This window comes from Lucilia cuprina, chromosome 6, assembly GCF_022045245.1.
Source record: "Lucilia cuprina isolate Lc7/37 chromosome 6, ASM2204524v1, whole genome shotgun sequence".
Lineage (NCBI taxonomy): Eukaryota > Metazoa > Arthropoda > Insecta > Diptera > Calliphoridae > Lucilia > Lucilia cuprina.
Genome location: NC_060954.1, coordinates 36,154,029 through 36,171,161, shown reverse-complemented (window position 1 = coordinate 36,171,161; position 17,133 = coordinate 36,154,029). Strand labels below are relative to the sequence as shown.

The following is a 17,133-nucleotide window of genomic DNA, read 5'->3' as shown; positions in this document are numbered from 1 at the left end:
TATATTATGGGAAGTTGTTACACCTTTAAATCTTTCACACTACAATTATATCTTTGCTTCAACGACATGATTCATACTCGACCAAAGGTTGTTCATCCAGTGACATGTATCTACCAATAGCTTTTCCCCGGGAATTGTTAAAACAACAACTCTACTGGAATCAATCATTAATCCTCAATATGGCAATTATCAAGATATATCACCATAAAATCAGGATCCTGTGATACTTTCTTTCAAAAAACAGATTCTTAACTATTCTTGTAACTGCTACTAACTGTAATGGAGGAAACAGTCGCCATTTTTATACCCTACACCACTTTAGAGCGGAGGGTATATTGGATTTGTGCTGATGTTTGTAACGCACAATAATACTGGTCCTATACCCACCATAAAGTATACCAATTGGCTCAGAATCATTTTCTGAGTCTGTTTAGCTATGTCCGTCCGTCCGTTCATGTAAACCTTGTAATCAAACTACTGGTCGCAATTTTGAAGATAATTTAATAAAATTTACCCCAGGGACAAAGCCTATTGAAAATGGTTAAGATTGGTCCATTATTTCACCTGGCTCCCATACAACTGTAACCCCGAATATGGCTTGTAAACATTGTAATCAAACTACAGACGAAGCCTATTGAAAATGGTTAATATAGGTCCATTGTTTTACCTACATTGGTACTGTAAACGAAGCCGATTGAAAATAGTTAACATCGGTCCATTATTTCACCTAGGTCCCATACAACTGAACCCGCCAAATACGGCTTTTAAGTTCATAATTATGTTTAATATACTCGTATCCCGACAAAAAGCTGCAAAACCAAACCAAGTATACTGGCCTTGATGAGCTTTATAATTAAAGGGCCTCATTTGACCCTAGCCGCTATAAAAAGCCCCCACAAAAATTTTACTAAATATCCACAGTTTTATTAAACAATAAATGACTTAAATATATCTGAGGCAAGGTCCAATTCAACTTAAATGCTTTATTATGGAAACTACATCACATTTTATTCGTATACAGGTGTAGGGTATTATATGGTCGGCCTCTCCCGACTACAAAACTTTTTACTTGTTTTAATACTTGCAATTGTTGTTTCTTAACCTGAACCTGTCATATGAGACAGATTTCTCTAGCATGAGTGACTCTACTCTCCGAAATGGAAAGCAGTTAGAACTGTTTCCGTCTACCGGTTTTAAACTATTCATCGCCACAAGAATATTTCTTTTTGTGAGAAGGAAAGAGTGACATTTAGAAAGAGAATATGATACTTTGAAACTTGAAAATTCTATTGCCAGAATCCGAATGTTTTGCTGATTGTTCTGGAAAATGTATATATCGGTTTTCTGAGAGATTTTTAATCCACAAATCTAGTTCGACACTTGCTTAGGATTAAGCAATAGTGAGTTCCTTTCAGTATTTTAATAATAAATAGGCCAGAAGCAGATTTATGGAAGGGAAAGGGGAAATTTAGAGCACAGAACAATGGAGTGAAACTTATTTGAAATAAGGAGGATAAATCATGAACGGATCGACTCTTGACGAAATTAGAACCAGATGCATACTAGAGATGAAGCAAGAAAATTCCTAAAGATATTATAAATCTGAAAAGAGGGTCTTTGAAAATAATTGAATGAATTATATAATATCAGTTATTGAAAAAAATGTTTAAATGTTTCTCTTTATGTATGAAATTATTTGTCAATAGCACTGGTTCCGAATTATACCCCTAACAAGGCAAAGAGCTGGAGACATTTAACATATGCTTGGCATTAGAAATCCTCTAATGACAATACGACTATTAACTTGGCATTTACTAGGTACTTGTAATGGATCCATATAGTCACATTAGAACCAGGAATTTACATGTACATTTCTATAATTTAACTAAACAAAAAAGACATATGGACCCAATCTGGCAGCAGAGTTGCATTAGCTACCACACTTACACTTTAGTCTATGTAGTTGTCAAAAGTTTTCGTGTGTGTTCGCCAATATTTACTTAATAGTCTTGTCAACAGAAAAACACACACCTGCTGATTTAGTGTTTTATGCACAAGATTTATTTTTATAATTTTTTATTTAGGATTATTTTTTTAATTAACATTTAAATGCAGTTTATTAAGGATTTTTTCAATTTCAAAATGTAGTTTAATTTTAAATTATTTAAAACTAAAAAAAAAACATTTGTTGAAATGTCACACAGATAAATACGCTTTAATGTTTGATTAACACTTGGAAATCACGCAATATTTGCATAAATTATTTAATATAAAAATATCAAATTGCTTAACAATTTTAAGTTTTTTTCCTTACACAAAAGTAATTGATCAGTTATGGTTTTAATAGGCATTTAAAGTATTAAGAATTTGTCATTGATAAATTGAAATATTTAATTTAAATATTTCTAAATTTAGCAATTTTTTATATTAAACAAAAGATTTATAATGATTTCAATTAAAATTAATTATAAATAATAATTAAAAATATATTGTAATTATTTTTAGGTTTGTCAACCTATTATGCCAGATCACACTACTTGTGCCGATCCCAAGAATTTGGGTAAATATATAACTGATTTCACCTGTGGCAATCCATACGCAACGAAACGCATGTTAAAGGAAGTTAGACTATCGTTCCCCAGTGGCCATTCCAGTTTCACCTTCTATACCATGGTCTATGTAGCGGTAAGCTTTAAAGTTTTAATATGTTTACATTCCGTTATTTTTTGATTCAAAATTTGTATTTCAGTTATATTTACAATCGCGCATGACTTGGCGTGGTTCGAAATTATTGAGACATTTCTTGCAGTTTGCTTTAATCATGATTGCCTGGTATACAGCCCTGACGCGCGTATCCGATTATAAACATCATTGGTCCGATGTGTTGGCTGGTTCAGCAATTGGTTCCCTAGTGGCTGTTATAGTGGTGAGTTAAAGTATTTTATTATTATTAGCATTATATAAGTTCTTATTTCATTGGCACGACTTAGACAAAATTAAAATTAATTTTTTTTTATATTTTTTTTGAGAACTCAGTATGTTTTGATTTTTAATATGTTTTGTAAAAGCATGCCTCCGCCATCTTTATTTATCATTTGCACCTAAAGCCCTTTTACTGTTACAAACTTTATTAGTTAACTTTAAGTGGACCTGGTCTTTAAACCATGACCAAGGTTTGTCTTAAAATTTTATTAAATAGATTTGCACATTGTAATTAAAGCCCTCCTCTCCCTGTATTCATACACAATTTATAAAGTTATTGATGGTTATTTATTTAAACCTATTATAAACCATTGATAGCTTTATGAATATGATAGTTCCTCTTTCTTATTATAACTTTCTATTGCATTTCACTTATTTGTTTCAAATGTTCACCTTCATTCTAGAGATACTTGGTACCGGATAATTGGTTTAATTGGAATACAGTTTGGCCCACTGTCCATAACAAAGATATTTAGATTTGAAAATAAATATTATATTTTTTATTAAAAAAAAGATCCTTATGCTTTGAAATTTAAATAAAAGATTTTTTAATAAAATACTTATGCAAAATAAAATTAAAATTATTAAAGCAATGAAGACTCAATCGCCTTCAGTTATATTTGGAAAAGTTGACAATTTTCTAATACTATTAAATAAGGTTAGGTTGAATGGAGGATGTATAATACATCACATTTGAAAACATACATTAAGCCCCCTAACGAGCCTGTTATGCGCTTATATATCGATCTTTATAAATAATTATCTTCCAATGTTCAGAAACTCAGTTTTATTAATGTAATTCTTTACAATTTTCCAATCAGTGTTCTTGAGGGGTATTATACCGGGAATAACATCGCTTCAAAGTTATTTAGATATAGTTTAATTTCACTTTCATTCTCTACATACTTCGGTATCCGTTCATTCAATTTTGCCCATAAATCTATGTGTCCACTAAGAATACATACCAACGAACTAATCTCAATCTTATTTATCGTTTGATTGCAATTTTTGTACATGGATGAGCCGGTCCATGTAGAAGCACTTTGTTCAAGTTTTCGACATATTTAATATAATTGCTTAACTTCCGAGATGTAAACATTACTTCCGTTTACAACAGATGGAATGGCCTGTGTTGAGTCGGCAACAGCACCTATCTGGTTGACCGACGTACGAATCCAAGTAATAAGCCGAAACTTTGTTCTTACTCTGTGGTAACTCTGGTATGAACAGAGTTTATTCTGAACATACCTGGACAAGGAAAGAAAATTTAATGGTATCACTTGTTTTTGGTACCTTTCATCTATCATCCTTCAACCCAGCATACTTCTCATTTATCCGACACACTCATAAGAGAAAACATGCGACACACTCATTTTAGGTATATGGGTCACTCCCCAGTGGAGTATCTGTTGTATTCGGCAACAGCACCGAACTTATCACGAAATATTAAATTTACCCTACATCAGTCTTATAACCGGCACTTACTGTTGATTTAAACTACAGCCACTACGTGCATCCAAAGGAACCTTAACCAACCGACCCGTCAGGACATAGTCTTGCGGCAACTGGTCACTCGTAACTCCAGATTATGTGGTTCTCTGTTTAGACATCATGTCAAATCAAACCAAGGACTAACCGAGAAGTGAAATCACCAGTTTATCGTCCTGGTAGACAAGAGGTACTGGTAGCACCTCTTTACCCCGGGGGACCCAAAATTATACGCAGATGATATGTTCTAAAACCACCCAGCAATTCGGTCGGACAGCCCCGTACTACCTATTTAATTTAAGACTACCTTTAGCCACCGATTGTTTAATTTAAGACTACCTCTAGCCACCGATTGTCCTAGCTATTAACTATCGGGTGACGAGAAAGTCAATCGTCACCCGATAGTTAAGGAAATTACAGAAAAGTGCTTAAGTTTGTATTTTAAGTGTCTACCATCGTTTACAAAGAGTACATCCGTGATGAAAGACAAACTAGATCCAACCAGGTGGTTAGCCATAAATGAAAATCTGCATTGACTGTTTTTCGAACTGGTGGGCAGATTTGGTAAATTCACTTTTAGTCTACTTGACATCTTACATGTGTTTCGGTTAGAAAGTGTTTCTTTGTTACATTTTTTTCCAAAGTTGATTATAGTTGGATTGCATTTCGACCCGGTATATGCTTACACTACACCAAATATCAATATTTATTTGTATAAAAGATCCCTTAAACACAGTTGATACGTTCCTTTTAATGACTATACCTATCGATCATTAAGTCGATCATTAATTCAATTACTTTGAATGTAATGGATTTAAAATTTCCTAACGTCTTCATTAAAATATCTTTAAACAAAAGTTCGTGTGCAATTACCTATGTATGTATTTCTAATTTCCAATAATTTCGATCATTAAAATAACACTTTTTACCTAATAGAGGTAAAAACTATAAACGTCAAAGGCCATTTTCAATTATACAGACTAAAACACGACAGCATTACATGAAATAATAACAATTACAACGACTAAAACAGGTAAAACAACAGGAGGAATCAAAAGTCAAAATGGTCACAATTAAACATGGACACAGTTGCACCAAAAAAAAGACACAAGATTACATCGAAAAATAATGAACAGAAGCGTGGTTGTTATTTTTTAATTTACGCAAATTAAAATCAACAAAAAATTTGTATAGATTTAGATCTATGTGACCTGATCACTGTTATTAGACTAAAGCAAAAAAAGCAAGGCCGAACTGATAACTATAAGATAACAGTAAGATAAGGTTTCGCATTCTTATTTTAAAATCTTGTCCAAATTTGAAGCTACATATATCAATATGAATAAGCGTAAAACTTGTCTCTTTGTTCAACATTAGTGCGGACAAGACCCTTCTTTAAAGGATCTGTGATGTGATCTTTAAACTTGAAAAACTAGTTTAGCTCAAAAACCTTAAATAGTCGGCCTCAGAATAAAACACATGCAACTCTATGTTTATACTTATCAGCATGGACTAAGTGAATCCCTAGCTAATAACTTTTGCATCGATCGCAATCATCGCACTTCAGGAAACGATCTTTCCCAAAGTAATGTCTAGATTTTTTTTGTATTTTTTGCCTTTAACGAAGGAGTTGTTTCTAAGAGATCTAGTTAATAATGTCTGAATAGCCATTTAAACTGAAAACCCTCCTCTTCACCCCCTTAACTACGTCTTTATCAGCAACATTAGATTAGTGCAGATACGTAGCATAGTACATGCCAAAAAATACATATCTATCTCGGTAAATCTTATCTCTTACAAGTTGCAACAACAATAAAGCACAACTTTGTTCAATGTATAAGTGTGCGAGATAGTTTGTCGTAAGAATTTGTTGTACGATACATTGATTCGACACGCAAATCATAATTTACGTGCTTTTTAGGAGTGTTTCCATTCGCAATCGAAAGCACTCAAAACAGTTGATGTCATTTGTAACTTGAATTTCAACAAATTTTCCTCATAAAAAAATTCTTTATTTCAAAGAAGAAATCAAATATTTCATGCAATTTAAACGATTTTATTTTTTTCCTCATTCATGTTGATGTATTATCCATTGGCTATTTGGCAGAAATTAAATTTCCCGTAATATATTTTGACAGATTTATTATTTTCGTTTTTTTGTTGTTTTTGTTGCCGTTAGTGTTTTGAGGTCTTACATCTATCTATTTGAGATGAAAGCCATATTTAATGCCCAATTAAGTTGAATTAGTTGCAAACAATTATAAATAATTGTGACACCATTTAAACCGAGTGTTGTGAGTGACTGAATGCAAAAAAACGGTTTCTTGTACAACTTTATTGGGAAATCTCAAACTGATTTCGATACAATTTAAATGGGTTTCAATTAAATCAGACAATATGACAATTGTTTTTACATGATTGAATTGTGTAAATTTCGTTAGTAAATTAGTCTTGGTTTACGAAAGAGTTACAATTACATAAGAGGACTTTGAAATGAGTAGTTGGTTATGACACCCATTTGTCAATTATTTTAACTTTATAAACGAAATTATTGAAAACAAATTTAAAATATAGCACATTAGAGTTTCATAAAAAGAGGGAGAAAAAACACGCCTAATAACAAATTGACACCAAAGTGTTTAAAATATTGAAAACGTTGCGTTGTCAACATTGCAACAATTCGTTGTCGAAATCTAAATTTTATACACATCCGTTGTCTAGATGTTAACAAACGTGGTAAGCTCACTATTGATAACAATCTAGGATAAAGAGATCTAGCTACGTTTATATCTCTTGGGGGGATCTTTTGCTAAGATCAAATATATTATCTACTTATGTTTGGAAATTTAGTTTTCTGAACTTTATTCCTATGAATTTTTAAATCAATGTTTGTAAGATACATTATATCTGGAATAATATCGCAGACAGATATTTTTACAATTAAGACGAAATCCTGATAATGACAAAGAAAGTTCTCCAGAGTTTCATTATTCTCTCTACAAGCTGCGCTCATAATCCTATGTGTAAAGCTATGCCCATATTCTTATGTGTTCACTCAGAATTGATACCATCATCTTGTTTTCGTTAGGTTCATAACATAAGACCTTTGAAGTCCAACCCGCCATTTTATGGGATTCTCTCGCGCATATTCAAAATTCAGGCTTTGTTTTGCGATCGTCAGGTAAACTAGCCTATTTTCTCTATCGAGAGAAATATTCCAATTTAAAATTTTCTCATATCGATACATATTTTCTATAAAAAAATTGTTTGAAATCATTATGTCGGTCACCTCATAAGATCTCAGGGGTTCTTCCCGCCGTTTCATTAATCCAGGAGACTTTAAAGGATTTTCTCTCTCATAATATCATCCGACAAAAAGAGAAAAAATTTGTTAGGCAAGAACCGGATGATATACGTCTAATGCTATAAATTTAAGGGGGAAAATTGTGTTTTTAGTTTTTCATTTCGTGATCCTGTGTACTTTCAAAAAGACTTCAAAAATTTTAAAAAGTACATTTTTCAAAATATATTTTAAAATACTTTTACTAATCAAACAATATTTTTTGAAAAATGTAGTTCTTAAAACTTTGAAGTCCTTTAAAAAGGACATAGGATCACGAAATGAAAAATTAACAAAGTAGTTTTTCTTCATTAAGTTTATAGTTTCAGACGTATATCATCCGGTTCGCGTCTAATATTAGTCCTCGTTCGTCGAAAAGTTTTTAGTTCGTCAGGTTAGCTTATTCGATCTTTCGACTATTACTGAATACTTTTTCTCAAATCGAGAACAATTTCTTAAACCTTAAATCTGTAGACACACATTGTTTAAAGAAAAATTGTCTCAAATCAAGAGAAATTTTCTAAAGTAAAATTGTCTTAATTTGTTCCAAATGTTGTTAAGAAAAATTCTCACTGAATTACTTTTAAAGCAAGCAAGAACTAAAAGAGCATTTTAAACTATTAAGGGTTAAAATAGACAAAATTTTTATATCTGGCAATATTTACAATAATTCTTATTGGAATTTAATGTTGTGGATTATGTGTGTGCGTGATTACATATTGGCACTTTATTAAGAAAACACATTCCAGTTGAATGCATAAAACAAATTCTAAAGCATACCTTAAGGCGGTGAAATAAAATGTATAAAACTATATAATTACTATAATTACAATAATTATAACTTAAATATTATAAATATAAAAATTCTAAACTAAATATTCATATTTCTATCTGTCTCTTATATTTGCAGGCCAATTATGTTTCCGATTTATTTCCCAAGAAATCATCAAAATCGTATGTGTTACCTCGTTCCATGCAAGACATGCCACCTCAAACAATAACAGCGAATGGTAATTAATTGACTTTATTAAGGAAAGTGTGTGTAATTTATTATTATTAATTAAAAACACCAATGGATATATAAAAAAAAACATTCTATATAGAAATATAAAAGTATTTTTTAAAAATAATTTTATCACTATAAGTAAAAATAAATTAGTTGTAAGTTAAACAAAAAAAAAAAAAGAAAATTATACTTAAAAAGATAATTAAATGCAAAATAATTTTACTTAAAACTAACTAGACTCGCAGACAAAGTTCACAAGTTTAAAGTTAATTAAACTATAATTTATCAATTAACACACAATATCAAACTAAATTAAACAAAAAAACTGTAAAATAAAAACAAGTTAAATCTATACAACAACACTTAAAAGCAATAGAAGCAGAGCTTTCATTTAATGTAATTAATTGTTTATGTTATAAATAAAATCTAGTTAATAAATTAAGAAACGATTTAAATTAATTAAACAGCAAATACACATATTTATAGATGATTAAGAAAGCACCTCAAGTGTCTTCCTGATTTCTAAGAGAATTTAAATTATTAATTTAATTAATAATTAACTCAAATAAATACTTGAAATTATATACTGTAATTGTAAAAAAAAAAACTGTTAAGCCTCTAATCATAGTAATTTTTATTAAAAGCACCCTTATTTATTGTTAAACAATTTTGAATTACTACTGACCATAAAGAAAAACAAATTTAAATTATTATAAAATTATTATATTAAACTAGTGCATAAAATACATAAAATTTAGTTGCCTTATAAAATAAATAAGTTTAAAAAACTCTTAACAATTGTATTTTTTATTCCAAAAATTGCTGTCAAGGATTTTGCTTTGAGTCATCTAACCTGACCAGCTTATATACCATCGAACTTTTTATAGCAAAAATAAAAGTAAGTCGATGTTTGGACTAAATTGCCTATTTCGTAAATTAGTTAGTTAGTTGGTTTGAAAGGATTATGTATATAGACCCTATCACTACGTGGTAGCCAGTAGTGTTCTTCTACTGGAAATCGACTTACCGACCTTCTGCGGTAAATCGATTTCCATTCACAAATAAGTTTAATACTACATATAGAAGAGCGATAAACCGAACACACCACCTCCGATCCAATAGTTAGTTATTTAGTTAATTAGTTTGTAAGTTACTTAGTTAGTTAGTTAATTAGTTGATCTGGTTTGGAACAATCCACTGAGTTACAGCTAGCATTTTTTAAAAGTTTTTGTTACATTCGAGTTATTTATGACTCTTCTGCACGATTAAAACAAGCAAGAAAGTACAGTCGGGCTTGGTCGACTATATGATACCCTACACCAGTTATAAATATTAAATTAGGTTTATTTTTCATAATAAAGCATTTATCTTGAAAATTACCTTGATTTCGATTTATTTAAACAATTTTTTGACAAAAAACTTATTTTCTACAATAGGCTTTATATGGGGGATAGCAGCAAGTGTGGACCGATCCCGATAAAATGGGATGGATAGATTTGTATTTATATGATATTTATATACTAATTATATATAATATTTGTCTGTGCTAAATTTAATTGCAATAACAGTGCTAATAAATTAATTGCTTATATTCAAGTCACTTTCTGGAGGGGGCTTTGTGTGGGGGCTAGGGTCAAATGAAGTCACATCATTTCGAAATTTGGCAATGCTTGTATAAAACCTAGTTGTGCAAACTTTCATCGAGATACATTTATATTTTACATAATTATGAGCTCAAAACCTTTTCGGCGGGTTTAATTGTGTGGAGGCTAGATGAAATAATTGGCCAAAACAACCGTGTATTCCAAATTTCATCAAATTATCTTGAAAATTGAGACCTGTACTTTGATAACAACGTTTACATGGACACACGGATGATCGGACGGACGGACATCGTTAAATCGACTCAGAAAGTGATTCTGAGTCGATCGGTATACTTTAAGGTGGGTATGGTACTAATATTTTAATGATCATACCCAGCAGAAAAGGAACTTCCAAAAAATCGAATGTACTAAATGGAAGTACTGAAGAAGTGATGATTTTAACACAGGCTTGTCATAGGAGAGCTGTTCTTTTTATTTGATTCCATATTCACTACATGTGAAGTAATTATCAGATGTCATTTTTATGTTTTTTTTTTTTTTTGGAAGTTATTAGGAAGTGAAATTGTAGTATTATAGAATACAACTTATTTGATTTAAATATTATTAACATAAATAAATTACACGCATTTATAAATCAACTCCAAAATTAAATTGGTTGTTTAAAAAATTAGTACAATAAAAATACCTCCAATTTGAAACAAAATTGGATTCTTTTCGCTTCTTTGGAAGTCAATATTACTTAAACATAAGGTAAACAAATTCACTTAGTGCAACTTTTGAAGTGGTGATAAATGGTTTTCATTTGGAAGTACTTCGTTTTACTTTTGCTGAGTATATGCACTCAATTTCTGATCAAAAATGATACATTCGTCGAGACTCATTTTTGTATCTATTTTGAATCATTTGTGAGACAAAATACTGGCCAATTTAGAGTAGTTTTCAAATCTTTTCCGAGTCATTTTATGTTTGATAAAACCAAATACAATAAAACAGATTTTTTTTTTTTTGATCTTCTGACTGAGCGAAATATAATTACAAAATAAATATATAAACGATCATATTTGAAACGTTAAGATTATATATTTGTGATTGCTGTACTCAAAAACCTGCCCTTAATGATTAGCTATCCAACTATGATCCGAAGAAGTTCATTACACATAAACAATTTTTATAATTTAAGCATAATCTAATTTCAATTTCCTTGATAGAAAATCGAAATAACAATATTTCACAAACACAAATAATTATACATTTAATGTTATAAACGAAATGAGAATTGTATTACCCTATTTTTGGTCACAGAAAATTTTTTGCTAACTATTCAAAAAGAGTCTTTTATGAGCCCTTTTTCTAATCGGTTTCGAATCATTTTTAAATCTTTTTTTGTGCCATTTTTAAGTGTAATTGTTACAGTGCTGTTACAAACACAAACAATTACATAAAAAACAATTTCAGATCTTCCAACTGTTTGAAATAAGTTTTTTTTTTTCAAAACTATCATATTTCAAACTTCAGGATGCTCAATTTATGATTGCTATACATTATGTTATTGTTTTTTCATTCAATCATATATCAGTATCATCTTCCAATCATATTTTTAAGTGTACAACTTATTAATCACTTTTCGGTCATCAAAAGGAGTCAAAAAAGACTCAGTTTACTGATTAATCATCCAACTGGATTCCAAATACTGGCTGGGAAGCATTCCCACTACAGTGTAGGGCTTAAATGACAAAAGTCATTTAATATCAGAAAGTTTTTATATATTTCGGAAAATTCTGTTACTATTTAAGAAATTTATTATGGATCATCATTTCCACACTTTTTTATCTCATGCAGGAGAAAAATATTAGTTACATGATAATAATCTTTCACCAACGTTATATTAAAACAATAACAATAAAAACAATACTAAATAATGCTTTTGTTGTCTAAATTTTGATAAAAACACTGTAAATAATTGTTTGTTTATTTTCTTAATTTCCCCCGACCCGTCAAATACTTCATTGGTTTGTATAAATATTACCCTACACACGTTCTAATCGCATTAATACTAAATACATACATATTTAGTTTTATTATTTTGTTCTTTTTTATCAGCCCTTTCACATTTCTAGCGACTCAATCATCATTTCAGTCTCATATAGGTTTTCAATATAATCACATCGTTTAAAATGTCATTGGATACGGAATCAAATCTGGATATTTTGGTAGAATATAATAAAGATACTTTAAAATCTTTGTTAAATCTTCTAAAGAATGAATTACCTCATAAAATACGACAATATAATTTCTTATTAAGTTATTTGTATCATTACGATATTTTGAATCAAAATCGTAATAATTTAATTTCGGATCGTTGGAATGTTAGATTTTATGGTCATCGTTATGGAAAACTGGAAAATTGTACGATTGTTACCATTAATGGAAGTAAGGTAAGATTTTTTAGAAAATCGTTGTATATGTATTACTGTATGTTAGCATTTGTGTGCGATACTTGTCTCCAATGACATTATTACCCTAACATACCAATCTACAAATTGTGTAGGTCATAATTTTTGCATTTTTGTTGATTTCTTTTAATCTCTTTTCCTATTAGGATTTTGTTATAACTGCATTTACTTTGGAAAAATCTAGAACGGAACTAAAAGAGTGTCTTCGGAAAACTAAATTAATTAATTGGGAAACTAAAAGTCTTAACATAATGTGCGATGAATCTGTATTTAAGGCAGTCAATGAAGTGGTGTGTGAAAAGGACACAAATTGGACATATCTGCCTTTGGAAAATGTACTGCATATAAGTAAAGAGAAAATAAGACAATTATCAACTGATAGGTATGTTCATGCACAAATTTTAATTAAGTTTTTTTTAAGAACGAAAAACCTCTGCAATACACGCACGATATTTTGAGTACTTACACTACTCTACACAACTTTAGTTTGTTGGCTTGTAAAATTGGTTCGAAATTAGGCATATACGCTTTTTTAACCCAAGATTTCCCCATGCCCCTTCACCACACAAAACCCGAAAAGGGCTTTTGATTTCATAATTATATTAAATATACTTATATCTCAAAAAAGTGGTTTAATAAAAGCCTTGGCAAATTTTATAAAGATTGGACCTCATTGATACTTCCTCCCGTACAAAGTCCCCTTCAGAAAATGACTTGAATGTCTAAAATTCACTTAAAAACAATATAAACTAATATCGCGATAAAAAGCACTATAAATAAATACTATACAAATATAAATCTATTCACTAATATTTATCGGGATCGGACCATATTAGCCCATAGCCCCCATTAAAAGTCTCTTTCAGGAATTAGTTTTTCGTATATTAGTTAATAGACAAAGTAGTTAGACTAGTCAAAAGACAAGTCCATTATCTAAAGACTATACTAAGCGATGGATTAGTCAAAAAACTAGTTCATAAAGTATTAAATAGACTAGTCTATATACTAAATAATCGTCAAGTCAATAGGCTAGAAAAAACACTAGTCAGTTGACTAGCCCATAAACTAAATAACAGCCTGACCCTTTAGTAAAGAGATCAGTCCATAGACTAGTCATGACTAGTAAAGAGATTATCCCACAGACTATTCCATATACTACTCAATAGATTAGATTAGTTCATTGACTAAACCATAGGGAAAATTGTGGAACGAATATGTATGACTTGTGGATCTACGAACAATATGTTGTTGTGTAAAAAAATGGATTATTAAAAAGAATTTTGGACCTAGATTGTCGTGCCTTATTTAAACTTAAATACATTTATTATCATTTTTATCACTTTTATCTTTTTAAACTGATTTTAATACAAATTTAGGAAAAATTCTAAAAAAAGATGGTAAAGTTGATGATAAGTAGTAGATTAGATTTAGTTTACTATTAAAGCTAGCTAAAACGACTAACATTACAAACAAAATCGGTTTAATGAAATGAACAAAGTTTGAGTAGCACACCCTCCAAAAAAAATGTATTTATGTTTAAAAGAAATTGTTTTAAAGGCACTATTTTATCATAATAAATGTAATTTATTTTTCTAATTTAAACAGTAACTTACCAGAAGATTTATACTTGGGCCCCTTGGATCCCGAAAAACATGCAAAAATCATGGATGATCATTGGGATTATAAAGCGGAAAATTCATTGCAATTAATTCGTCAGTCCATAGAGTTAAATGGTGGCATTGGCATATTTCGCCACGGTGTTGAGCAACCAATATGTTGGATATCTACAAATGAATTTCTTACTCCAGGGTAAGTAATATCATTTACATATGTAAATATATAAATATTTAGTCATATAGTAAACATTTTATTCATCCTTCAGTTTCCTACATACTCTGGCGGCGGAACGAAAAAAAGGCTATGCTGCTTTAATTATGAAAATGGAATTGAAACGTTTATTATCGATCCATAATACCGATTTATTTTCATTTGTTTGTATTGAAAATATACCTTCATTAAAACTGCACTACAAATTGGGTTTTGAAACTGTTAATAGAGTGACGTGGATACAGAAATGTAATTAAACGATTATAAAATATAAGGTTTAAAGAGTTTTAAAAATATATAATTTAAATTTTTATATGTTAGGAAGCTCTAATGTAATTGAGAAATATAAAACGCCAGAGATCAAATACACTAAATAAGTTTATGGAAAAATTACAAATATATTTAGATTTTTTTAATTAATTAATTATAATTTAGTTTTTATAATTTTACTGGAAAAATTTTAAAATTATCAAAATGTTACACTTGAAGTTGTTCTCAAATATGTTGTTGTGATAAGTTTATTGTTTAAAAAATTAAAAAAAAATACAATTTTTGGTTACTGGTGAGAGGAAATCGATTGATATTGGTGATCATATTACCTCCGAAAGAGATAAATATAACATCAAAACATGAAGATGTTGCAGTGTTTTAATATTAATGTATTTAATTATCTTCAGTCTAATTCCAAATACGAAAAATAATGTTATCCTAATATATAATATAAATATCTTTGAAAGTTTATTTGTTTGTGCGTCAATCACGCCAAAACGGCTGGACGGATTTTCTTCAAATCTGGAAGCGTCAATAGGCTATATGAAATGCGAATATGTTTTCAATTTAGCACTTTAAAGTATCAGAAATACGTATTGGTAAAGTTGCGGTGCGAAAGTTGGATCAAAATGAGTAAAAAAATGGGGGAAATGACGAAAAATGGACAAAATCAGTACTTTGTACTTGAAGACTGATTTTTTCAATTGCTAAAATATTTTTGATTTAGCTTTTTAAAGTGTCAGCCATGTATATGTAATAGCAAAATTGCGTTGCAAAAGTTGGAGGAAAGGGCGAAAAACGGGCAAAACTGTACTTTTCTGCTTAAAACTGATTTTTTCTGTTCTAACCGAAAGTTTGAAAGTTATAGACTACTAAACGGCTGAACTGATTTTCTTGGAATTTTGACAAGTATTCCTGTATGAAATTTTAATAATATGGGCGAGCAATCACGCCCATATGAAATCCATATATTTGAGATAATATAACAGAGTCCTCAAATTTTATCTGAGCCACTTTAGAGTAAATATGATTTATTAGGATAAATAGTGGGCAGACTAGCATTAGGGTGCGTGGTACCTCCCATATAAATTAAATACAAAAATTCGTTTATCTTGGAAAATATTAAAGTTAAAATCTTAAAAATTAGCTTGGAGCTTCCATATGAATAAAATAGAAAAAATCGTATATCTGAGAAACAATTAGAGCTAGAATCTTGAATCTTGATTTTTGAGGAAAAAGGGGGGACTTTCATTTGGGGAGCTTAAAGCCCCCACATGAATTAAGTAGAAAAATTCGTATGTTTAAGAAACAATTAGAGCTAAAATCAAATTTTATATGAATAATTCTGACATTCATGTGAACATTTAGAAAATAACGGGAGGACTTTCAATGGGGGGCTTGGCACTATATATATATCTTGAAAACTGTTAGATAATTCAAATGTTTCATAGATAGATAGAAATTGACGACGGATAGAAATTGGCGAACTTGCAATAGTTTGCTTGGCAACTCTCATATGTAACATATTGTTAATCTGGAAAACTGTCATTTAACAACATAGAAAATTTCAAAAGGCCTCTTGCGATAATGAAACCGTGGATAGAACCACAAAGATCCTATGAGTTGACTCTAACGAAGAAAAACGAGAAGCATCCTCAAAATGAGCAAGTCTGGCATATTATGAAGGCACGTTTTTTATCCCATTAGACAATCCCATTCGAACTCTTATACAAAAGATTTTGACATATCATATTACTTGTGTGCTCGTGTAAAGCTGACTTTACAGCTTTACAAAAAGTGGTATAAATGAAAAATGTTAGTTAATACTAAAGAGGTTAAAAATTTAGTACTATTTTACATTGACACTGCCCCTTATATATAATTACATGAAAACAACGTTTCACCAACGTTATATAAAAACAATAGCAATTCTAAATGATCGTTTTGTTGTTTAAATTATTATAAATACTGTAAATAACTGTTTGTTTATTTTCTAAACTTCCCTCGTACCGTCACCCTGCTTTATTGATTTATACATTACCCGATAGAAGTATCAATCGTATTAATATTAAGTACTTATTTAGTTTTATTATTTTGTTCTTTTTTATCAGCCCTTTCACACTTATAGCGATTCAGTCATTATTTCAGTCTCATATAGTTTTT

At 30.0% G+C, this 17,133-nt stretch overlaps 2 protein-coding genes across 3 annotated transcripts in view; both read left to right on the top strand.

Annotated features, from left to right (window-relative positions):
- The window catches only part of LOC111674576 (putative phosphatidate phosphatase), a 56,057-nt gene extending 46,447 nt beyond the window's left edge, over positions 1-9,610 (top strand). Inside the window, exons 4-6 of one of the 2 annotated variants that reach the window (XM_023435221.2) lie at positions 2,506-2,685; positions 2,750-2,926; positions 8,721-9,610. In XM_023435221.2, coding sequence (XP_023290989.2) covers positions 2,506-2,685; positions 2,750-2,926; positions 8,721-8,828 — 465 coding nt within the window. In that variant the 3' untranslated portion in view covers positions 8,829-9,610. Of the gene's footprint in view, positions 1-2,505; positions 2,686-2,749; positions 2,927-3,386; positions 3,562-8,720 lie in introns of those variants that run through there. The other variant, XM_046954433.1, reaches the window with a different exon arrangement.
- Positions 9,611-12,555: 2,945 nt separating this feature from the next.
- LOC111674609 lies at positions 12,556-15,123 on the top strand. The gene is made up of 4 exons (XM_023435265.2): positions 12,556-12,855; positions 13,020-13,255; positions 14,479-14,682; positions 14,756-15,123. The coding sequence occupies exons 1-4, from the start codon at positions 12,595-12,597 to the stop codon at positions 14,955-14,957; spliced, it is 903 nt and encodes a 300-aa protein (XP_023291033.2). The 5' UTR covers positions 12,556-12,594; the 3' UTR covers positions 14,958-15,123.
- Positions 15,124-17,133: the final 2,010 nt, after the last annotated feature.

What these genes read in the sequence shown, in the direction of transcription:
- LOC111674609 (XM_023435265.2), top strand. Translation starts at nt 12,595, where the DNA reads ATGTCATTGGATACGGAATCAAATCTGGATATTTTGGTAGAATATAAT. An exon ending in AGACAATTATCAACTGATAG is followed by an intron (nt 13,256 to 14,478) that starts GTATGTTCATGC and finishes TAATTTAAACAG; the next exon opens with TAACTTACCAGAAGATTTAT. An exon ending in AATGAATTTCTTACTCCAGG is followed by an intron (nt 14,683 to 14,755) that starts GTAAGTAATATC and finishes TTCATCCTTCAG; the next exon opens with TTTCCTACATACTCTGGCGG.